At 53.8% G+C, this 24,367-nt stretch overlaps 1 protein-coding gene across 2 annotated transcripts in view; it reads right to left on the bottom strand.

The window, feature by feature from the left end:
- Lmf1 (lipase maturation factor 1) overlaps positions 1 to 24,367 on the bottom strand; it is a 93,334-nt gene that overhangs the window by 12,005 nt on the left and 56,962 nt on the right. For both annotated transcript variants that reach the window (XM_028854579.2, XM_028854578.2), the window contains exons 5-6: positions 16,909 to 16,974; positions 3,451 to 3,618 (exon numbers count right to left, since the gene is read on the bottom strand). In XM_028854579.2, the coding sequence (XP_028710412.1) occupies positions 3,451 to 3,618; positions 16,909 to 16,974 (234 nt within the window). The remainder of the gene's footprint in view (positions 1 to 3,450; positions 3,619 to 16,908; positions 16,975 to 24,367) is intronic.

Here is a 24,367-nt window from a genome sequence, read left to right on the forward strand (position 1 = left end):
GCCCATCTGTGTTTACCCCTGGCCAGTAGAGTCGTCAACGAACTCTCAGTGTGCTCTGCAGATGACCGGCTTGGGGCATGGCCTGTGCTGTGCGGCGGGCGAGGCTCGGGACGGCAGAGGAAGACGAACGTGTGTTGGTGGAATTCAGCCCCAGAGAGGCTATAGCAGATGTTCCAGGCAGATGCAACATGACCCCGAAAGGAAGAGGGGGGGATTTCTGGATGTCCCTGCTGGGCTTGCAGTTACCACAGAGGACACATGCTTGTAGGCTTCCCACAGGGGAGACAGGAGCTTCAGAGGACATGTATGTGGTCACAGGGACCTTCACATGTGCGGGCTCCCAAACCATCTGGGTAGCCCCACGTGGCCCTAACAGAGGAATCAACCTTAAAGCTGCCTCTCCCAAGACCCTCTCTTGCCTTCTCTTTGCCGAGTCTCAAGTCCAACCCCACCTCCTCCTTGTTCCTTGGTGGGGACTGATACCATGGTGGGCCTCGGATGTCCTGACCTAGCTCAGCAGCGGAGGCTGACCATACCGCCCCTTCCGGGGTCATCGCCTCAGAGCTCTTCGGCCCTTCCCACGTGGATCCTGTGGCCTTGCGGGGATCCTAGGAGCAGCTGTGTAAACCGAGTGTGGGAGGAAGTGAGTGAACTCAAACTCTGCCTGGCCCACAGGAAGGAACACCGGAACCACTGGGTCAGGACACAGTGCAGCTCCACATGAGGCTGAGGCTGCACTCAGATGCCATAGAGTGGCGGGTGCTGTGTGTTGGCCACAGCACTGCATGGCAAAGGGCTCAGAGTCACAGGGGCTCTTGGGATGGTAAAGGCCATGCCTGCTGACCCCGATCCTATACTTAACTCTGCCTGGTAGGCAGGAAGAGTCTCACTTGGATCTTGGGGATCTTGGGGACCAGTCCTGGGGAAAAGCCATAGCCCTGGATATCTCCATTTTCTTCCGGACATGGTGTGGCCAGTTCCGTGTTCTCCACCATGAGAGTCAGGTGGGAACTGCTAGCCAGGGATTCCCCACTGACAGCAAACACTGGGGATGCCTTGCTGACTCTGCAAGGACTACAAGGAGTTAACAGTAGCTCAAGGCTGCTGGAACTCCTGAAGGGTGTGCTATAGGCTTCTTCATTTTCCAGGGTGTCCCACAGAGGGGTTGTTGGGAGAAGCTTGCTTTACAGCTCCTTCTACACAGGAAGAGGAGACTCCTGAACCCAAGGAGACCCCAGATCCCAAGGCATCTGCTATGCCCAGATGAGGACTCATGATACCTGTCTCTGGGATCTACCTGTGTAGCTGAGGCACCGAAGACAGCTTTTCCTAGCATCATGGCAGCCCTGGTCTCTGCAAAAATTCCCCGGTGCCCAGTGGGGAACACATGTGCCTGCCTTGGCCCTCCCTGAGGTTCTGGGTATTATTCTGGAAGGCCCAGCCTAGGCACCAACTTCCTTACTAGGCCATACAGGCCCAGGAGCATCCCTACCCCCTACCCAACCTCACACATGGGCCAAAACAAAGAAATGGAGACACACCCAAGGCTATGGCTCTTCCTCAATGTCTAGTCCATGCAGCTGGATGGTCCTGCTTCTCAGGCAGGGCGAGGTCTCGGTCTAGGGGCCAGTAGGGCACATCTTTTTTGCCATCTCAAGATTGGCACTGTCTGTGGCCTCCAGAAGATGTGTGGGAAACAGGCACTCCATGTAAATATCAGTTCGGAGAAGACAGGAGTAGTTAAGTTACAGGGAGGAGTCTCAAACACAAGACTGAGAGAAGCTGGCTGGAGAGGTCACACATTGTGGTTCCAGATCCAAGATGCTTGGGAAAGACTGAGGGCCAGGGGTCAAGGAAGAGGAAGCAGCGGTCCCGTGACTCCCAGGGTAGGAAGATGTCTGTACGGCAGGGATGGTGCATAAACATTCTCCACTGTGCAAACCCAGAGAATGCTCTGTGGACCTTGGAGAGTCATGGGTCATCACTGCACCGTCACCTTGCACCCCATCAGTGTGAAGTGGGGATGTGGGGCACAAAGGAATCGTCCATAATCTCTGCATAGCTCCTAGAGTACCCCGATTAAAATACAAAACAAAAAGGAGCCAACATTTTGGAGCACTGAGAGCCGGTGGACAGGTAGGAGCCAGAGATGACTTAGCAGCCAAAGGTCACTGTGGCAAAGGTGCCAGTGAGACTCAACCATCTGCTCACAGTCCTGATTTAAACACAGCCATGCAGAGAGAGACAGGACACGGATCCCAACTCTGCACTGAGGAGAACCTGATGTCTCTTCTCCCCGTTGTGTTAATAAGTTTGAAAATGGGTGAAACCGACATGTTTATTCCCAGGAAAATGCTGACTGCCAAAGCTGCCTTGAGAAGGATGTCCCGCAGCCGCAGGCTGGGCCACGGCAGAACTCTCAAAGCTTTGCTCAGACGCACACCCAGCATTGCCCAGGCTCTTGAGAACAGGCTGCCTGGGTCTCCATGGACCTTCAGAGAGAGGGGGGATAGTCTTTTGAGTGTGGGGCAATGAATCCAGACAGGGAATCCACACTAGGCCCACATTATGCTGGAAAACTACAGACAGGTCTCTCTCACCGACAACCATGCAAAATCTAAAACAAAACATTGGCAAATTAGCCCCAGCAATATATTAAAATATCTCCAGCATGACCAAGCTGAGTTTATTCTAGAATATGAAACTAGCTCAACCGGAGCAGCGGTAATGTAATTCACCTCATTAACATATTGAAGGGAAAAACCCTGCGACCTCTCCTGACTGAGGGGGGGAAATGTCAGCTGCGGTCAACATCCATTCATGACTGAAAATGGAAAGGCGAAACCACAAGGTGAGCCCGGCCTGGCGGAGCAGGCCTATCACCCCAGTGGCTGGGGAGGCCGAGGAAGGAGGAGCAAGTTCAAGGGCAGCCTGGACAACTTACTGAGACCCTGATTCAAAAAGCAGAAAGGAGGTGAGGCATGGAGGCCCATGTCCGTAACATCAGCTCTCAGGAAGCAGAGGCGGAGGGGCCACAAGCTCTAGGCCAGTCGGGGCTACATGGCAAGGCCCTGTCTTAAACAACTCACCCCAATTCCTGGTAGACTGATGTCGACATATAGAAAGACACTTAACATTTTAGGGGTGGACTCAAGAACAGAGGGAGTGTCTGTGTGGGGCTGAGGTGGGCCTGAGCAAGGTCTGTGTTGCTGCCCGCAGGCAGCTTTCTCAGGGTAACCGGACACCACCACAGACAGGCTCATGGAAGCTGGGAAGGGGACCCGGGAATCCAGCCTGGATCAGATGGAGGGGGGCCCCTGCCGGGGATGAGATGGAGCCGGCGAGACCTCTCCCCACGGCCCTGACGTGAACACAGAAATAAAACAGGCTCTTTCTTGTCTTCGGTAGACGCATGGGGACCCCAAGTGGTGGCACCTTGGCACAGCCTACCTGGAAGAGGATCTGCAGCACCCCGTGAAGAATGCACATCCGGCGCCCCAGGAACAGGAAGAAAGGCACGAGGAGTTCTAGGAAGTGGTTGCTGAGGGTCTCAAAGTGATGGAACCACCAGGGTGACCTGTGCAGGTAGTAGGCCATCGGGTTGGGCACGGGCTGAGTCTGTGGGGACAGAAAGGGGCTTCTGAATTACCAACACTGGCTGGGAAGGGTGGTACTGCCCTGGCTGTGAAGAAACCATCTAGCCCTGTGCATCTGCAACCGGCCCCGCCCCCCGGGGCTGGAGGACTTCTGTGGGCAGGCTATTTTTGAAGCAAAAGCAAGGTTTTTTTTTGTTGTTGTTCTGTTTTAAACTCTCACTATCTATAGGCAAAGGTGTAAACTCTAGTTGAAGGAGACATCTTTAAACACTTGTGAACAGATGAAGTATTGAAGATTCAAGAACCAGCCTGCTGCCCCCAGGCACCAGAGGAACTGTGGGTGGCAGCTGCCTGGGGCTCATGGCTCACTGCGTTGGCAATAGCCTGCCACCCGTGCTCACGGTCCACCTCAAGTCTCCCACCCCCTGCCAGGCTCCACGGGCCCCGGGGTCCTTTTGCCCTCTCAGGGGCTCCTGCAGATCCACGGGGGCTTGTTACACAGGAAATGGCCTTGCGCACAGGGAACTGAGTCAGGGGATGAGGGTCACAGCAGCAGTGGCCCTGAACCAACAGGAGCAGGAAGCAGAGGGAGGCGGAGAAGGGGCTGAAGTGACGCTCAGAGGACAGAGCTTGGTACTTTGCCTCTTCCTAGGCACGGTCCCCTTGGGAGTGCACCTTGGCCATGGGGCACTTAGGGAGCCTACTTGTCAACTCAGCACCCCATCTTCAGAGGTGTGGAGCCCCTGCCTGAAGGACACCTCTCCCCAAGCCCCCGGCTCCTACATGTGCCCCGCTCCACCCCACACAGGCCCCCTGCTACTTGAACCATCCATGTGATCCCAAGAAAAATAAACAGCTTTAGTAGGACGGGACAGAAGCCAAGCTTTTCATTTAAGGATGCTTCAGGCCACCCTCAACCTAGCTCTGTTGGGGGGAGGCACCACCTCCCCTCTTTTAACTGTTTGCCAACAGAATAAGCAACTGGTCTAAGCAAAGTGACCCCGGAGCCCTGTGCCCGGAGACAGAGGTCACTGCAAGATCTCTGTCTGCCAGATCCACCCTTCTCTTCAGCTGGAGACCCTTTTCTCTCTCCCAGATTCATCACTCCCACAGGACCAGACGACGAGACTCACTTGGCTTGCTGCCCCCACCCTGGGCTGCTGTAGGCCCTGTCACTGCCCCCCGAGGGGCAGATTCTGGGATTGGGTGTCAGCCTCCACATCCCTTGGACTTGGAGACACCGTTTGCAGAGTCTAAGGGTGGCGCAGTGTGGACTTCGCCTAGCCCTGGACTGTCACAGCCTCCGGCCCTTGAAATTCCCAGATGTTCCAGCAAGAGTAGGAGAGCAGGAGACTAAGGGAGGGTGGACATGGCCGCGTGCACACTGGCACACGAGTACAGGACTGGCGAAGATCCCACCTCAGGTCGCTAAGTCACAGCGCCCGCAAAGTCACCGTGTTTCAGATTCGCACAATGTCCATCAGCTTGCACGACGGTGCACTACCAAGAGTGAAACGCCGGGACTCGGGCAGTGACCTCAGCTCAGCCAGGGGTCGACACAAACTCCGTGAGGCAGTTGCTAGGGAACTAGGAATTGGATTCTACAGGAAGACCCCCCCCCCCCCCGCAGTCCTTGTGGTTTCCTACACCAGAAAAAAGTGAGAGGAATGACGCAGAAGGCAGGGTTAGCGAGCGAGGAATGCCGCTGGCCTTCCTGACAAGGTGGGCCACTCTCTTCTGAATGCCGTGCCCCGGGGGAGGGCTGCGGCCTCTCTGCTTACTGCGCCGGGGACAAGGCTCATTTCTGTTTGCACGAAAGCTGGGAGTGGGTAAGTGTGACTGTGGGGGGGGGGTTGGCAACATTGCACCCCATAAAGCAGAGAGAGCACGGAGAGCCGCTGGCACCGCAGCCCGGCCAGAGGCCCAGCGCCACGGCTCATTAGACGGCGGCAGTGACGACGGGTGTCCGTGGGCATGGCGTAGTCCAGACCTTAGGCCAGTGTACACGTGCGCTCTACAGAGAGGCCATCTTAAGTAAGGAAAACACCGGGAGGCCCAGGGGGTGAAGGTGCCTAGCTGGGAAACCGAGGGGGCACATCTTAGGGAGACACAGGTCTGTGGTGTTCCTGCACGGGTCCCTGCTGAGAATGGCCAGCGAACAGAACAGTCTGCCTCCTCCCCCGGGGACGGAAGATCACAGGCTTGGGGGCGACTGTGAAGGGAAGACCTTATTGCCATCTGGGGGACAAACTTCTTACACCTCTCAAGTGCCACGTGCTGACTTGATCACTGAGACTTTGCCTGCCACGGCCCTCACTCTTGGCCAGTCCCTGGCCGTCTGTGTCCTGGCCCCACCTGGAGCTCTCAGGAAGGTGGTGTGTGTGTGCCTTCGGCAGGCCCAAACCTCAGAGTCTAGGCTGTTATGGGTACGTGGCCTCTCTTACACCTGAGTACTGCTTACCACTGGGGAATGTGGAGGCGACAGTGCCAGGCTCTTCCCTGGAATGACGCATACTGTCGGGGAGGCCTCAGCACAGACAAGGCCACCACGTTCCAGGAGCAGAGCAGACCAGCAGCCTATGGATCATGGTGATTGGCTCTTGAAGACCGAGACCCAACATGGTGGGCACCTCTGGGCAGGGGTGGAAGGTCTGGAAGCTGTGCCATGGGCGTCCTTACCATGCTGAGCACTGGCTGCAGCTGATTCCCATATCCCAGGGTGACTGGGGGTGAAGAGAAGGACATGTGAGCAGTAATGGCGCTCACGTAAGGATGACCACAGTGCTCAAAGCACTGTGAGCCAGAGGAGGCCACGTGGCTTTCTCTGTGGTACAGATTACCACAGAGGATATCTACCAGCAGATGTGCATCCAACTGACCATCTGAGAAGAGAGTCTGTGTCCTCTTTCCTCAAGCCCCAGCTGGCCACTGGACTTGTCTTCACCAAAAGAACACAGACAAGAGATTCTCATGGCCGGATGAAGGACACCCCACTGTGAGACAAGCTACCTCTATGTGAGGAAGGCCACACATTGTGAAGAAGGTCATTCTGCTGTGAGGAGAAGAGTTACCCCACTCTGAGGAATATCATTTCCATGTGTCAAGGGTCTCCCTGCCGTAAGGAAGGCCACCTCCATATGAGGAAGTTCACTCTGCTCTGTGTAGGTCATGCTGCTGTGTGGACAGCCACAAGGTGTGGCACTGATGTTCTGAGGGGTAGAGGAGACCGTGGCACACTGGGTTGGCCTTCACCTGATGTGTGGGTAGCCCTGCCTTACACAGTGTAAAACAGAGCCTCCAAAAACCCGGAACATCACATCACAGGGCCCTCGGAGGGAAAAAGATCCCTTCAAATTCAAAAGTTTCTGTGGCTGCAGCAGATTTACGGCCCCACTTTGTTTTCTGTATGAGGAACAGACGTGTATTTTAAAAGCCATTATTAGTCTAAAAGTAGCATTATGGGAACCGTGGCTTGTGAAACCATGTTTTGTTTCCGCATAGCTAGAGACTAACACGTTTACAATACTGTTAGCGCAAACTTCGGCTTCAAGCATGTACAGACATAATTCCGAGGCATCAACAACTGAGGACAGGACAGGGAGCATGGGAGCAGAGTGCTCACGAGCGTGCTACTGCGTGAGGCGAGGCTGGTATAAACCACTTCAGGATGTTCTGTCTAATTCCCATGGAAACTGCAAAGCGATACAGAAATCACACAAAAGCCAACAGGGAAAGAATTTACATTTACACCATTAAAAAGGCACGTGACGGGCTGATCAGCAGAAGAGTCTGAAGAGGAAAAGGGTGTGTGTATGAAGACAGCGGTGGAAGCTGAGAGGGAGCCGCACAAAGAAAACTGGAGAGAGAAAGCACCAGGGGCCCGAGGGACAACTTTAAGCGGCATCACACACGGGTAATCCGATCCCCAGACGAGGGTATGTGAAACATTTTTCAAATGTGATGAAACCTGAAAACCCACAAATACACAAAACCCTCAGCAGACCTGAGGCATAAGAAGCAGGAAGAAAATGACACCCCCCTAATCAAACTGTTTGAGATTCGTGATAAAGAGAAAAATCTCGAGGCCAACAGAATGAAGATGTGTTACAGAGAAGCAGACGCGATTCCTCCTGGGAATGACGCAAGCGAGGAGACACAGAACACTCTTAGGGCACTAGGCTGTTGGCCTAGAGTTCTGAACTCAGGGGAAATAAAGACAGCATCACACAGCAGTGTGCAGAGTCCGTCTCCTATAAGCCACGCTAGGAGAAGGTGAAGGAAACCGGGAGATAGAAGAAGAAAAGTCGAGTCTGTGAGCCTACTGGTGAGCTCGGGCTGCTCCCTACTTTAGTTATCTTTCAGAACTATTTTATTAAGCTGGGCGGTGGTGGCGCATGCCTTTAACCCTAGACCTTGGGAGGCAGAGGCAGGTGGATCTCTGAGTTTGAGGCCAGCCTGGTCTACAGAGTGAGTTCCAGGATAGCCAAGGCTACACAGAGAAAACCCTGTCTTAAAAACAACAACAAAAAACAAAACCATAACTATTTTTTTTATTGTTTGTGTGTGTGTGTATGTATGTGTGTGTGTGTGTGTGTGTGTGTGTGTGTGTGTGTGTGTGTATACACTACAGTACACATGTGAAGGCCAGAGGATTAATTTTCTGGAGTCAGTTCTCACCTTCCACTGGGGTTTTGAGGATTGAACTCAGGTCGACAGGCTTGCTGGGCATGTTACCTGCTGGGCCAACTCACTGGGCCTGCCTTAAATATCTTTAGAAGATGTGAACATCAAACAGCACACAGTTCAGTGTATAAAAGCACGTTTGACAGTGGCAGCGGGCAGTGGGGCGCTGAGGTGGTGGACTTCAAGTTTGTTTTTAAGACAGGGTTTCTCTGTGTAGCTTTGTACCTTTCCTGGAACTCAAACTGTAGACCAGGCTGGCCTCAACTCACAGAGATCCACCTGGCTCTGCCTCCTGGGATTAAAGGCGTGCGCCACCACCGCCCAGCGGTTTGTTCACAAGTTTTAAATCACTTGAAGGTGAACAAAGGCGGACACTCATCCATTATGTCTTAGACATGCATAGATGTGAGTGTGTACATATGCCTGTGCACAGAGCGCACATACACACACACACACACACACACACACACACACACACACACACAGTATAAATTCTAAAATGACCACAGAAATAAAATAACAAAGAGTGACATGAAGTTAGAGCTAACAAGCCAGACAATGAATAAGGAACCGAATGAACACAGAGTTAGAGTTATAGCTGGTAAAAAAGGAGATAAGAGCCACAAAAATATTCAGTGAACCCGCAAGAAGTCAGACAAATATGAAAAAAGGGGGTAAAGAATGGAGGGTAGGAAGAGAAAACCAACAGTGAGGCGACAGATAGACATGTCTGTCCCCAAGAGTTCAGCTAGAACAGTGGTCTTAATACTCGGGTCAAAGCAGAATCATCAGACTGGGTCAACAAATCAGACCTGGCGACATGCTGCCCACCAGCAGGGACTCCAAAGGCCAGGACAGATGCAGGCTCAGAGGTAAGGGGGGGAGCCGCCACGGAGGCACCCGTCTGGGGCAAGCTGGGGCAGAGTGGGGGCAAAGCAGAGGGAGCAAGGGAAAGATCAGGGAAGAAGAGGCTGCTGACGGCCTGAGAGCACACCAGCACCAACGCGTGCGGGCACACCGGCACCAACGTGCCCACACCAGCACCAACGCACGCGAGCACACCAGCACCAACGTGCGCACACCAGCACCAACGTGCGCACACCAGCACCAACGCGCGCGCACACCAGCACCAACACTTATGCCCTGAGCAACACAGCTCCAAACACACCAAGCAAAGGGGAGGGGACTGCACATGCTTAAGGACATCCAGTTTTAACGGGAGATTTCAGTCTCTCTGAGAGAGTGTGTGTGTGTGTGTGTGTGTGTGTGTGTGTGTGTGTGTGTGTACGTGTACACGTGCGCACACACATTTGATACCAGCAGACAGAGAATTAGGAACTGTGCAGAGGAGCTGGGAAACACCACCAACCAATCAACCAATCATCTTGACGACCACTGTCTCACACAGATTCTCTAATGCCCAATAAGATGAACCAAGTACTGGGTCACTAAAGGAATTTTTTAAAAACAAGTTTTAAAAGACTCAAGGCGTGTAAAGCATTCTCCCGGACAGTAAAGGAATTAAATGAGAAACCAATATCTGGAAAGTTCTCACGTATTTTGAAGTGCAATTACACACGTGTAGCTTGGCTTTGCATTCCAGTGTGTATTACATCACTTAATGCTCACAGCCACCTGGGATAGTGTCACCAAGATAGAGGGGCAGTCTGGGCGTTTCTGTCCTCACCTTTGCCATGACAGCAGTGGCCCCAAGACCTTCTACCCGCTTGTCCCTTATGAAAAGGGTGGAAATCACCATAGAACGTAACTTGGAGATGCGAGGCTGCCACTCCTGGACCCTGGTCTGGTGGCTTGTCCTTCCTAGTGACATGGGGCACAGGCCCGACTCTGCAGCCCGAAGAAACTACTCTGAGGTTGGAGCCCAGCCAGGCTGTGCCTGGGGCCCTGACACGTGCAGGCCCAGGACACATATAAAACAATTTCTTCCAAGTCAAGGAAACTGCCAGTGGACAAGCACACAGGCCACAGCAACCGGGCCACTGAATGCGACAGTTCACTTCCACAAAGTTAACATTTACAGCTTTCGCGGGGAATGTTCAACCTTGGTACAAATGATCCCCAGATCAGTGGGCCCCTAAACTGCAGGGCATTCAGCGACCCTCGTCCAATCACAGCCCAAGACAGCTGGTAGGGTAGTGTGTGTCTCCCAGTTGCAATGAGAAGCAGGATCTGATGGCTGGAGCCCCACACGGGGTGAGTTCTGGAATCAGGAGGAGAGGTGGTGCTGGGTTCTGGGGTTGAGTTAGCGGGAGCAACTCCCGCCACAGGCCCGGCATGGGTGTGTCTGCGTGAGCTCTGAGGGAAGGGTGAGAGAGGCCGGTCACAGAAGCCTGGGAGGCAGCCCGGCCAGTGGGTGCTGGCCTGCAGTCCGCGGCCCCAAGCACAGGGCCTTCCTGGGCCTTGGGCGAGGACGAAGAGGAGTGGGAGGGGCAGCTGGGGAGGCTGAGTGGCAGATGTCTCTGCCATGCTCGGGGCCCGAGGCGATGCCGAGATGGTCTGACAGGGCCTGGTGCCCTGCATCCTCAGCTCCCCTCACATGTGGTAGCTCCAGGAGCAACCACAGGGGCCTCTCCTACAAGAGCTGCAGACATGGGCTCTTGCACCAAGGATGTTCCAAGGCGGCGTGGATCAAGGGCAAAGGGGTGTTCCGTATTACAGGGGATGGCTCCCTGTGAGTTCGTGGCACACAGCCTGGCCCATGAGGTAAGTGGCTTCTCTTGATCGGGTATCCACCCAGTCATGGACCGCCCCTTGCAGTTTGGCAAGGGAAAGAGTGCAGTGCTGACCAGCAGGAGAAAACAGATGCTGAATAGGTACCAAGAACATGTGCTAAGTAGGAGCACTGTGGGTCCAGAGCCCCGACCTCCCAGTGGAGCAGGAACCTTTCTCCTGTGGACACTCTCCAGACAGCCAGAATCCAAAGCTCATGGGGGCCCAGGCCTGTGGCCAGGAGGCTGAGCTCTTTGGATGGGAACCCGGTAGGTGTTCCTGTGGGTCTTGGGGACTGGGGCATACAGTCTCACCGAGCCTGAGCTCTTAGAGGGCTGCTCTCACGTCTTGAGGGAAAGAGAGCATGAAATCCCTGCTAATCTCCAGCAACAGAATTAAACTTATCCTCCTAAACGTGTGTGACCTGTCTTCAGATGACAGCCTCTCCCCTCCCAATGCCTGTCACGGCTGAGGCAGTGGTTCTTTTTTTTTTTTTTTTTCTCCGTGTTGTTTTGGTGCCTGTCCTGGATCTCACTCTGTAGACCAGGCTGGCCTTGAACTCACAGAGATCTGCCTGGCTCTGCCTCCGAGTGCTGGGATTAAAGGTGTGCGCCACCGCCACCTGACGAGGCAGTGGTCCTTGAGGGCTGACGCCACCATTAATAAACTCTACGATTATTTATTTAATGTGTGTGCACATACAGACGCCACAGTGCACATGACGCTCAGGGGACAAGCTGAGGGAGTCTGTTCTTTCTATGGGGTTCTGAGGACGGAACCCGAGTCGTCAGACTTGGTGTGAGCGCCTTTACCCGCTGGGCTGTAACTTCCGTAACTCGGGCTTTTGAAATGCTCCGCGGTGCAGGCTTCTCACGATGCTGCTTCCTGAACTCTTGGAAGCAGCCGTTTGTTTAAAAGAACGGAAGGGAGACTTGGGCCTTGATGTGCCCACAGGGCTTTGCCAGGGACAGGCCAGTCTACAGCTTCCCAGAGTCTTTGAGAGCACCTGCCTTATGCTGAAAGACCAAGAGGGACAAGATGACAGAGGGCCCTGCACGGAGGGAGTGGCCAGTGTGGAGACACACCCACCCCTTAGACCACTGTTCGGGTCAAGAGGAAACAGATCAACACAGGGGAAGAGACGGCCTCAGCCCAGCCGAGCACCTGTTCCTATCACGGGGGCCCAGCCGTATCCGACCGGAGCCCTCCCCGTTCCTCAGTTACGGCTGACCACAGGCTTCCAGGAGCCAGGGCGGTGGAGGTATTCTGTGTGAGAGGTAGCACCCTCGGATCCTTCCTTCCCAGGGTGCACTTCTCCCAGCTCCTGCTGAGGAGGGACTGGCAGATGGCATCTTCAGGCTGGGCTGCCCCAGCTCCCGGTGCCGGGGAAGCATCTGAGACACATGCCCACATGCGTACTCGGCACCCTAGGGATTAGTGCTATCCTTGCAGCAACCTGGGGCCATCGTTCCCATCTTTAGAGATAGGAAACCTACACAGGAAATGAAACCTCCTACTCTCGAGAGAGAGAAAGGAGAAAGTATAGCAATGCTAAACAAAGCTGCCTGTGGGCACAGACTCCGTTCCCAGTCAGAGGAATGGAGGAGCAGGAGAGAAAGCCGCCGAGCCCAGGTCCTCGGGCTCATGCCGCAGGCTGTCCATCACCTGCATCAGGTACACCGCCCTAATATACATGTGTACCAATACATGCATGCTACAGAACACGTATGTAGACACGCAGGGACGCGCACCGACACACCCACAGACTCTGCCCGGCCTGCCAGTTCCCAGGCATAATCACGGCACCCGCGTTGTGCTGACCACGGTGGAGGTGACATCAGCTGCTCCTACCGTGGGCTTGACACTCTAACTTACAAACAAGTAATGCCGCACAAAGGCTTCCTTTGTACATGCCGAGGCTGCGGGGCTTCACCAATAATAGGAGCTGAAAGTGATTTATTTCCCTGGATTAAAGGTCAGCTCAGCAGAGCAACAGTGCAGACTTCTATTACCTCATTCATGTTGCCCTGAGCAAGGCAGGGGAAGGAGGGGAGAGCGAGCGAGAAAACGAGGAGGGGTGGGCAGAGACAGGCAGACAGAGCGAGAGCGAGACAGATAAAGGGAAGAGGAGGAATGAGAAAGAGGAAGAGAGAAAAAGGGAGAGAGGGCATGGGGGGGCGGGAGAGAGGGCATGGGGGGGGCGGGAGAGAGGGCATGGGGGGGGGGCGGGAGAGAGGCAAGGACAGTCCTCTATGGGTAACCGTGCGCAGGCCAGAACATCTTCCAACAGCTGAGTGAACCAAAAGGCATCCCTCCTTGCTAAGACTTAGCTGGGAAGCTGTAGGGTGAAGCTTTTTCTACAAAGGACATGCCCAACTCCAGGTCTGAATGTGAGAAATGGAGGCATTCTGCTGCTGCAAGTTTTGAGTGCATTCACGCTGGTCAGAGGCGAATACCCAAATGTGACTCCCTGAGTGTACTCCCTGAGTGTGGCACACAGCTGCTCTGGGTGATCCGTGTTTATGCCTCCACCAGCAAGTGCTGCAGGCCATGACATCTCACAGCATCCTCTGGATGCTGCACACAGTGGACTGTGACTGTCACGCTGTGGGCAGGGCCCCGAGCTTCTTGGCAGGGTTTCCAATGGTGCTCCAGCAGAGGACATGCTCGGGGAGGCTGTTTGTGTGACTCTATCATGGCACCGGCGTTGTGCACACACCATGGAGCAGAGCTCCAGGGCCTGCACAACAGTGACCAGTGGTCACAGCAGGCACCTCGTGGGAGCCACATTTGAGGACCGCGCTGCAGTAAGCAGCAGGGCCCAGGGACCCACCAGTCTCTTCCAGGCTATAGAACACAGGGCCTGTGAAGTCAAGTGGCATGTCCTCCCGCCTGCCAGGGACAGGGTGTCTGATATCAAGCAGAAGAGCATGTGGAGAATTTCATGGGTGGGCTGGGCTTGGAGCTTTTATGATATGGAAAGAACATTAAGATCACCAGCTTAGGGTCCTTTTAACCTTATAATGGCGTGTGAGTGACAGATGCTCAGTAGAAACCATCCCCTAGCAGTTTCCTGGGCTGGTCATGAATGATAGGCTCCGCTCTAATGTTGTGAAGGTGAACTACAGCACATGGCTAGCTGTGACACCCAGCTGTGCTATGTGGAAGGCTGGTTGTAATCCTATGCTTCTAATAGGACATGGCCCTGTTATAGTCAAGGAACATCGATACTTGGCCCTTGTTCGGGTTTGGGGCCCACAGCTCCCGAAACCTCTAGAATGGGTGGCATTGGTGGTATCCACCTTCTGTTATCCACCAAAAATCCATGCTGATGATGCCACTCCTGCATGAGGTTGGTCACAGAGATTCCTGCCATGAGTTTCCTGCTCACCAGACCCTAGGGTCAGTGCTGGAGCTGGCTAGGACTATCAGTCCCAACAGCAAGATCTTTAGCCATGCCCCCACACTGAATCAGGTCAGCATGCTCAAGCCAGGATGCTGAAGTTTCAGGAGGGAACCAGAGAGACCACGCATCTTCCCTTTGGCCTTTCCCAAATGTTTAGTTCATAATAAGCAGAATCTCAACAAAACGCCCCCCGAGTTCTGATCTACATGCCATTTGACTGAACATGGCTATGGGAACCCCAGCTTCTAGGCAAACTGAACGGAGGGTATAGACCACCTGGGACTTGCTGCCTGTGATGATAGCTGTCTGATGTGGGGCTGTGTCTCTGGACGCAGTCAGGTGGAGACTATGGTCTCCCAGAACTCAAGGGCCACAGTTTAACCCATCCATAAGCACTGACTGCACAAGGCCTGGCCTGGCACTGGCACTGGCCTAGCTCACATGCATAGCTGCATTCCCTCCGCTGTCCATGTCTCTGCAGGGATGAGATGGAGGGCCTGCCCTTGATGTTTTCGCCTGAATCCAGCTAGGCCTTCCTTCCCCAGTCTGCACTGTTGCCTGTGAACTGTCGTGGCAAAAGCCCAGGTGTAGATGTCCACGTGGACAGTCATCACAGACTGTGCCAGTTCTAACCATAAAGCTGGCCTCTGTTCAGCCGGATGCCATCTACGGAGCCTGAGGAAGCACAGCTCTGAGACAATGCACTGTGCGGTAGCCACCGGGGAGAGACTAATCTGTCGGGAGGGCCTTCTCCCCGTTATGCCCTCTCATCACAGCCCAGGTCAGTTGGGTCTGGCTCTGTTCCAAGGCCAGCCACCCCCAGCTCTGGCCTCCGTGCCAGCAGCCCCCTCTGATGCTGGGGCCCTGACAGGTACCCTCTGCTTCTCCTCAAGTACACTGTGCCATGCCTGGGCTAATCCTTAACCAGGAAGAATTGGGGTTGGGGGAATTTCTAGAATCTCTAGGCTAGCTAGTGGCATGCCCTGTCCACTGGCCATGCATGGACAGAACACCAGTCTGCCAGCCTGACCCATAAGGTGAAGGGATCACTTTCCCCCACCTGGCCTATCATACTCCAAAGCAGCCAAGAGGCTCAGGACCCTTCACACCCGACTTTCACCAGTCAGTGCAGCAGTGGCCATGGGGCTTCTACGGATGTGATGTGATCCCTGCCTCATATGTGCTTGGCCAGGCCCTGGGGAAGGGGACAGGGAACTGAGATGCTTCAGCTCTTGAGTGGGCCCAGGTTTATTATGAGATACATGATATAGGATGTACAGGCTCCGGCATGTGGTGGTTCTGCAGAACAGGCCTCACGTGGCTTTGTGTCAAGGAGACACTGATGTATCAGCTCCCCATGATAGTTCCTGGACCTGCCAGTGCTAACCTGCAGGTGACCTGTGTCCACAGCACTGGCACCCACCACGCTGTGCAGGTGTGGGACCATCTTAGTAAGATGCTGCTACCTGACGGACAGGGGAAGCCCAGGCTTCACCGACGGGCCTACCCTCTGTGCCACGGCTGGTATGTGCAAATAGCTCATTGCATACAGCCAGCTACCCATTCTAATGGCTGCTCTCCTGTCTCTGCGAGGCTGAGCATGCTTTCCTCTCTGGCACTTACAGAGGTCGGAAACCCCACCACAGGAAAGAGGAGATTGTGGGGTCCTTAGTCAAGCAGAGACAGGATTTCAGGAATAGATGGGAATGATAGCATGGGGACCTTAAAAAGAAAAGTCTAGACATCCTGGTTAACCACAAGCAGCCAGGGCATCCCTCCGGCTGATTGACAGCAATGAGCACACTAGAGGAGCAGCGGCATGGGTTAGTGTCTTCAGTGGTTAGAGGACGTAAGTGTCTAGACTCAGTACTAAAATATGACAAAGGTAGAGACTGGCACCCACAGCTCTCAATGGAGAGAAGGCAGTAACTAACTGCTAGTCTCCAGCAGTGGGCAGTGTGGGCTGGGGCAGGGAGAAGAAAGGAGTGTGAGACACACGCAGGATTTCCAGTTCTCCCGGCTTAGTGTGATGATGGACAGATGGACACCACCACGGTGTCACATGCCCTTGGATTAATTTTCGGGATAAAGCTGTTCCTGACCTCATCTCCAACACAAGTGCATGAGCATCTGTAAGGGCAGGCTGTTTTGAGGGACAGAGACCTGGGCCAAGGGTCCGCATTGCCCCGGTGCCTGGGATAATTGTCTTTGAGAGCCCAAGCACAGCAGAGGCTACATAGAGGAGTCTCACCCTGAACCTGCAGGAGAGACAGCCAGAGCTGCAGCTCCCGGGATGGGGCCTAGCCTGGCCTAGAGGGAGGCCTGGGCAGAAAAAGGGAACCAGATAACCAGAGGAACCAGCCCAGCAGGAGGAGACTCTCTATAAACCACCTGGAGACCCACCCCGGCCCAGAGAAAGGAGGGATGGAGGAACTTTTGAGAGCAGCGCACAGCTTCGGCCACAGCTTCCGCCACAGCCTGGTCCATGCTCACCTCATAGTGGAAGTCCATGCAGGTCAGGTCCAGCCAGCACTTGTCCCCACGGATCTTGATTAGGCCCTGCAGGGGCAAGACAGAGGACAGCATCAGTCACGGGCTAGTGGTTGAGAGACAAGGACCCCAAACAGGATTCACTTCTGGGGATGAGAAGTGACCCATCCTCCAAGTCCAGGTTGCTGTGCTTCAAAGAAGAAGGGAGGGGCCTCTTTCTGTGGGAAGTACTCCAGGAGGTAAAATCCAAACAGCTTTATGATAAGCACACGCAGGCTCCTCCTGAGGACTAAGAGCCAACATGCCCACAGCAGGACTGTCACCCTCTACACAGTCAGGGCCTGCGTTATTCTGGGATGGTATGCTGGGGATGGAACCCAGGACCTCGCCCATTTTAAGCAATCACTAAACAGCACCCATGGACCATTCTGCACGTTCTTTAAAGTCGTTCTTTGGGGAGTTAGGGGGCAGCTCACTTGGTAAAGCGCTTGCTGGATAAGCACAAGGGCCCGAGTTCAAAGCTCACGAGCCACGTAGAAAGCTGGCCAATGGTGTTGCACATTTGCAGTCCCAGAGCTGGGGAGGGGAGACAGACAGATGCTGGCCGGCCAGGCTGGCCTCCTCGGTGAGCTCCAAGCCAACGAGGGGTCCTGTCTCAGAGGAGGTAGATGGCTTTCCTGAGGGTGGCACTCAGGGTGGTCCTACGGCCTCCACATGTAGGCATGTGTGTGCAACCTCACGCACATATGCACCTACATGCACACACACACACACACACACACACACAAAAGCAAACGGGCTGAGGAGGTGGCTTGGTGAGCAAAGTGCTTATAGTACAAGCATTAGGATCTGAAACTGGATCCTCAACATCCACTAAAAACTCTGGATGCAGTGGTACCCATCTGTAATGCCAACTCTGAGAGGCAGAGACAAGAGGATCCTGGAGGCTCTGCCTCCTGAGTGCTGGGATTAAAGGCGAGGGCCATCTCCAGTTGTCTTTAATGAAGGAGCTGCATCCAAAGGGACAGATCTCACACTGCAGGTACCCGGGATACCATTGAGGGAAGACTAGGCAGCACCTCAGAAGGTTCAAAAGTTTCAGTGGGGGGCGGAAATGTGCTTCCACATCACGTGGCTGCTCCTGCTGATGAGCAGTGTTGATGGGAAGCCCAGGCTCAGGCTGGCAGGGTCTCCCCATGAGCGGAACGTGCCCAGTTCTGACCATATGGAGCACTGGAGGGAGAAGTTTCCAGAGGAGCTTCTGTGACTCAGATGAGACCTTAGGCAGGGCAGCTGGGAGTGGGAGCAGCCACAGTTGGTCCCCGTGGCTCTGCCTTAGCCACCTCCACATCCTGCCTACACATATTACCTGGGCCCGTCCACCGTCTCTCAAGAAAGCCAGGGTCAGGTGACTCCCTTGTAAACCAGGAGCAACTATCCCCGAAAGAACTAAAACCTTAGCTTGAGACACAGAGACTCAACTCCAATGTCTGTCATTTCCACACTAGCTGAGACAAGGTGAGGAGACAGCCTCAGAGAAAATAACAGTCTTCTGGGATGATAGTTCCTATACTCCAACTGTCTCGGAAAGATCCTTTGGTCCATCTACCACTAAAAATCCATCCATCTACCCATCACACATTTACACACCATCCATCCACCATCATCCATCCATCTATTTAACCCATCATTCATCTACCCACACACCATCCCTTATTCATCCCTCAGCCATTCACTTATCTATCATCTAATTACCTATCATCCACCTGCTCATTATCCACCTATCCACCCATCTACCCACTCATCCACTACCCACCCATCATCTATCCACACACCATTCACCTAATCACCCACCTACCAGCCACCAGTCCAAAATTCATCTACTCCCTGGTCTACCCACCATCAATCTACCATAAGCTTGCAGACTGAACTGAGTGCCAATGAGGTTGGGGCGGGCATAGAAGAAGCCACATCCGAGTGCAAGAGGGAGAAGAGGCAGGTCCATCAGAGACGCAGAGAAGAAAGACCAAAGGGGGTCTTAAGATGCTATGACAAAGTGGCAGATAAGTGACGTATAAAAAACCATAAATTTATTTCTTAATCTGGGGATTGAAAATCCAAAGTGAAGAGGCCTATCAAGGGTCCACTTCGGAATCATAGACAACTAGCCTCCCATGATAGCTCACAGGGTGGAGAGATGGTGAAGGACTTCTCTGGGGACTCTTTCATCAGGGCACTTATAGCATTTACAATGATGCCCTCCACAGAGAGATCAGGAGATATGAGCCCCCTGTTCACCTCATCTCACCAGGGATCAGGATTTGTGCTTGCAAGTGGATGATGGGGTGACAGAGACAGCCTCGGGAGAGGGTGTGCTGGCTAGTTTTATGTCATCTTGACACAAGCTAGTATCGTTTTGAAAAAGGCAACCTCAATTGGGAAAATTCCTTCACCAGACTGGCCCATGGGTCAGCCCATGGTACACTTTCTTGGCTGATGATTGATGTGGGAAGGCCCAGATCACTGTGGGCAGTGCCATCCCTGGGTTGTTGGTCCTGAGTACTCTAAGAAAGCATGCTGAGCAAGCCATGAAGAGCAAGCTAGTGAGCAGCACTCCTCTGTAGCCTCTGCATTAATTCCTACCAACAGGTTCCTGCCCGGCTTGAGTTCCTACTCTGACTTCCCTTAGTGATGATAGACTGTTATCTCCAAGTATAAGACGAAATGAACCCCTTCCTCCCCAGGTTGCTTTTGGTCATGGTGTTTTATCCCAGAACCTGAAACCCTAACTAAGACAGCAGTATCCCTGGAGAGGCCCGGGACCGCCACAGAAGGAACGGGAGAGGGGCCTGAGGACGCCGGGATGGCAGGTGGGAGGCTTGCCAAGGACTCATGTGTCTAGAGCACAGAGGAAAATGAGAGGTCAACATGGGGAGCCAGGAAGTCCCACAGAACCTAGACCAGGACATTGGTGGAGAGTGTGAGGTTCACTAGACAGCAGGTGGCATTTATTATGGCTGCTCAGAAAGCCCATGATCCATGGGGAGGCCACAAGATTGGGTCACCAGACCTCTCAGCAAGGCTGGGGCTGCTGCCCACTAGCTGAATGGGTTAGTCTGGGCCTCCTAACAGTCTTTCTAACAAAAGCTAGCACACTGAAATAAACAGCACCTTCCCAGACATGCTGAGATCAACACTAACAACCTTCTCCCATGGGGAGGATGTGGGACAGCTGAGGATCCCAACAGGGACTGGTGGCACATGAGTTGCCTGTCCAGTCCTCTGGCTGCTGTGGGGTCAGCAATGGCTACTGCAGCTACCCAAGCAAGGTAACCTGGGTAGGTGGGGTTGTGTGGGAAGAGAGAGATATCTAATCCTAGACACACTCACAGAGGGAGCCCAGGAGGCAGGCTAATCAGTAGATCTGATCTGAAGGCCCAAAGGGGCTGTGGCCATATAGAGATGCTAGCCTGGGCCCCCTTAAGAACAGTGTTCAAATGTAGCCACTGACACCCAAGGGATAGAGTGAGCGTAGCCCAGCACCTATGGGAACATGTGAGTGCTCACATGTGACAACTACCTAATGGGTGCCTACTCGTGAAGTCTGGTTTTAGAGGGAGCACTCTGTTCAGAAGCAATGTCTCCAGGGTGTCAAGGCCCCACAGGGATCCCCGCAATCCCGGCACCACAGGGGGGCTGTGCGCACTGCATGGAGTTGAACTGTGCACTGCCTCCTGGGAGCACTCTATTTAAAGACTCGCTGCATGAGTTACTCTGACAACCAAGTTACCTCTTGGGAAACAAAAACACTCAGACGGTAAGCTCTGGGGGTGGTGTCCAGCGGAAGTCCCTGTCCTGTACAGCCATGGTCACAGGAACACAGTGCTGCCGGGTAGGTCCTGTCTGTCTGGTGCCTGACCACTCCCAGCTCTGCAAGGCTCAATTCTGTGTGTCCATCAAGTGGAACCATGGGCAGCTGCCGAAGCTCACGCCTACCGTGTAGGGAGGCGGGCGCCACCATCAAGGCTAACCTCGACGTCCATGAGCCGCACAATGCTCTGCATCCCTCAGAACCTGAGAGAGAGAGGGACTCTTTGGAGACTCACACCAGGAAAAGAAGAAAAAAACAAAATAATTAGAATGTCACTCAAACTCGAAGCTGAGATGAGACACTTAGAAACCTGAGGCGTGCTTCAGGAGCGGAGGGCGTTCGGGCTCCTCCCATCCACTCGCTCCTGCTGCAGATGTCAGACTTCCCACGGGTCTTTCTTTTAGAGTGTCAGAGGAACAAAGCCTTCTTTGAGCCTTTTTCAGCCCAAAATTAATTTAGGAAAAAAAAAAATGGCACAGACGGGCCTTAGCATGCCAGACCTAGAGGGAGCCGAGTGACCTTCAATCTCCTATGACCCCCTTGCTTTCAGCCTGGGAAGGAGAACACCAAGATGCTGGAATGTTCCAGGCGGATGGAAGATACCTTGGCCTCACAGGGAGTGGGGATGAGTGTGTTCCTGTCCAGAGGATCCAATTCTGCTTCGTAAAAACTCCTGCTTAGCAATGGAAACCACCATGCCGGAAGAGCCACAGCATGGATCCACTTTGGATGCCCATCCCTCTGGCCTGGTGGAAGAGGCCTGTGGCCTGAAGTCCCTCTGTATTCCCTCAAGGGCTTGATGGGGTCTAGAGCTATGTTGGCATCTGGTGGGGCCACTCCTTGCTTGCCAGAGCTGGATTCCTGATGGGAATGCCCGTGAGCTCCGCAAGCTGTGTTGGGGGCACACACTGCATGTCAGCACTGGAGTGACTGCACCCATCCAATCTCAAGCCGCACCCCGCCCCCCACACACACACACCCGGCCCACGCGATGTAAGTGCAGCCTCTACAGCTTCTTCTCCGGACCCACCTGTCTCCAGACATGGAGGGCACAGCCCACGGTCCCCTTCCTTGTACAGCAACACTCATGGACACAGCTGCAGACCCGCAGGCCTCTCCTGGCTCGGCTCTGCCCCCCCCCCCCCACGCACACAAAGCAATGCTAGGAAAGGACGGCAGACCCCGAGGGGCAAGCCCAGTGTGTGAAACCCTTTGTGGCACTGAGAGTTTGGCTGACGGGCACTCTGACGAAGGTGCCCTGGGCTCCGCACCGTGGGGATAAAGCTTTTCACTTGCAAACACAATCACCCGCTCAGTGTGCACTGGGCACTGGGATGATTTGGGATCGGAGGGACCTGGGGCATGATGATCACCTGGCACTTCCAGGCTGGAAAGGAACTCCCACAAGTGTCAGGGCAGGCCCATCTGTTCACGGAAGAATTGAGAAAATGCAGCCTCCAAGCAAACAGCCACATGCTACCAGGTTGCAAGTGTGTGTGTGTGTGTGTGTGTGTGTGTGTGTGTGTGAGAGAGAGAGAGAGAGAGAGAGCGGGGGGGGGGGGGTATGACAGATGGGCCCAGCAAACAATCCCTAGAGAGAGGTGTAGGTGTGTGTGCGTGCACGTGTGCGTGCGTGTGTCTGTGCTGTAAGAGACAGGTGTGCTATAAGCTTCAGTTTAGCAAAGCTCAGGCAGCCCCAAGCTAGGCAGAGCCTGCGGTTTTACAATTTGAGAACCTTCAGAAAGACACAGTTCAAAATGACAGAAGCTGCTTTTGTCCATACAACTAGAGAGATCCGGAAATGGCTAGCTCAGGCCAGGGCTAGAGTACACCAAGCCCTGGACACCTAAGGACTTGCAGTATGGTTTCACCAAAACACCACTACCACACACTTCAAACAGAGTCCTGGTCTAAGAGGTTAACTGGGAGATGTGTGTGAAAACAGTAACTATTTCTACTACAGCTTGTTACTACGTTCAAAAGTGCAGCTCCTTCATAAATACTTAGAACAATCTGCCTCTCTGTGAAATCATTTTCCCTTCTGGAAGTTCTGGGCCTCTCTCAGCTATGAAGCCCCACAGACAGACTAGATTGCCCGATGACTCTCAGGACAGGTCCAATTCACCATCTCCTTGTTGTCAAGCCTCATGTGATTCAGTAGCATCGTGCCACCTGCATCCACATGGTCTGTACATGTGAGCATGGAGGACACAGCCTGATGCCAAAAAAAAAAAAAAAAAAAAAAAAAAAAAAAAAGCACTTGAGAATAGAAAGGAGTAGAGCTGTCAGGTTTTTGCACCGTGCCCTTTGAAAAGGACCTCAACCCCTACCTTTGCATGATGACCTCTGATGGGCTGTTGGGAACGGATGAGAGGGTTCTGAAAAGCCCCTGCCTGTGCTGGGGTATTATGCTTTTTTAAGCCTCTGAGGGTCATGGGCTGTGTGAGACAAATAGCAGTTGAATGGGGACCCAAAGAGGCTGTCAGGGGCCAGCCTGGGACAGCTATATGAAAGGCCTGCAATTGGGGATCAAAGGTCATGACACAGGAGACATGGGGTCCAAAGATTCCCGCGATGTCTCTGAGCGGAGTCAGAGGTCAGCCCTTCTGAGTGTCCTGGGGGCTGATGGGCAGGCAGGAAGAAAGCCCCCTTTCTCCAGCTCTGCCCACGCTAATGCAATAAAGCCAATTAGAATGATTGCTCTCATTTCGGAGTTAGGATGCCCAGGACGAGGGAAATGGCAGGGACATCCGTTTCATTCTGTCTTCACAGGCACACTCTGCATTCCAGCATTTATTTCATTATATTTAATACGATTTTACCAACGGCACTCCAACTCTGAGAAAAGAGCCCGGCAACTTCAAAGCCTGTTTTTGTCTTGGTTCCCTAGCACCGGCTCTTCCCTGCTACCGACGTCTCCACCCTGCTCGCTAACTGTTCCGAGCCGCCCACAAGCCCACACTTCCGTGGCCTGAGCATCATCAGCTCCTGAAGCATCCTGGGGGTGGGTGCACGCTAACATGGAAACTGCTTTTAAAATTATCCTGGCTCATCCCGTTCAGAACAGTCACGGAGCTTGTCGACAGAAGCGCAGCCAGCCTTCTGCCTCATAGGGACTAGGCTTTGCAGCAGTCTTCGGGGGGGCCTCACCTCCTAACAACCTGGGGCCGCAGGCCCAGTGGCCCTGCTCTGGAATCAGACATGAGCAAAAATATACTTCCTTCTACATGAAAAACAACCCCAAAGAAAATACCCCAAGAGTTTCTCTGTACGCTGCACGTCCAGCCCCACCTCAGCCCATAAGCATGATCTGCAGGCACCCCACTTCCCCCCAGCCACAGGCCCCACCACACACCGTCCAGGAGGGGATGGCATCACCCAGGGCTGACCAGGTGCTTCTGGATGTCTCTATGACTGCTGTCCACTCTTGGGATCTGTTGGCTTTTTTGTGGCAGCTGGTGAGTAAGCTCTTGGATCAGGCTGGACAATGTTGTAGAACATCCGGGACACACTGCAGGCAGCTCTGAGGCCATCTCTTGCTTCTTAGATGCTGTTAGTGGGCAAGAACCACGGCCCCTCTCTAGGAACATC

The sequence above is a fragment of the Peromyscus leucopus genome, chromosome 8b, assembly GCF_004664715.2.
Source record: "Peromyscus leucopus breed LL Stock chromosome 8b, UCI_PerLeu_2.1, whole genome shotgun sequence".
Taxonomy (NCBI): domain Eukaryota; kingdom Metazoa; phylum Chordata; class Mammalia; order Rodentia; family Cricetidae; genus Peromyscus; species Peromyscus leucopus.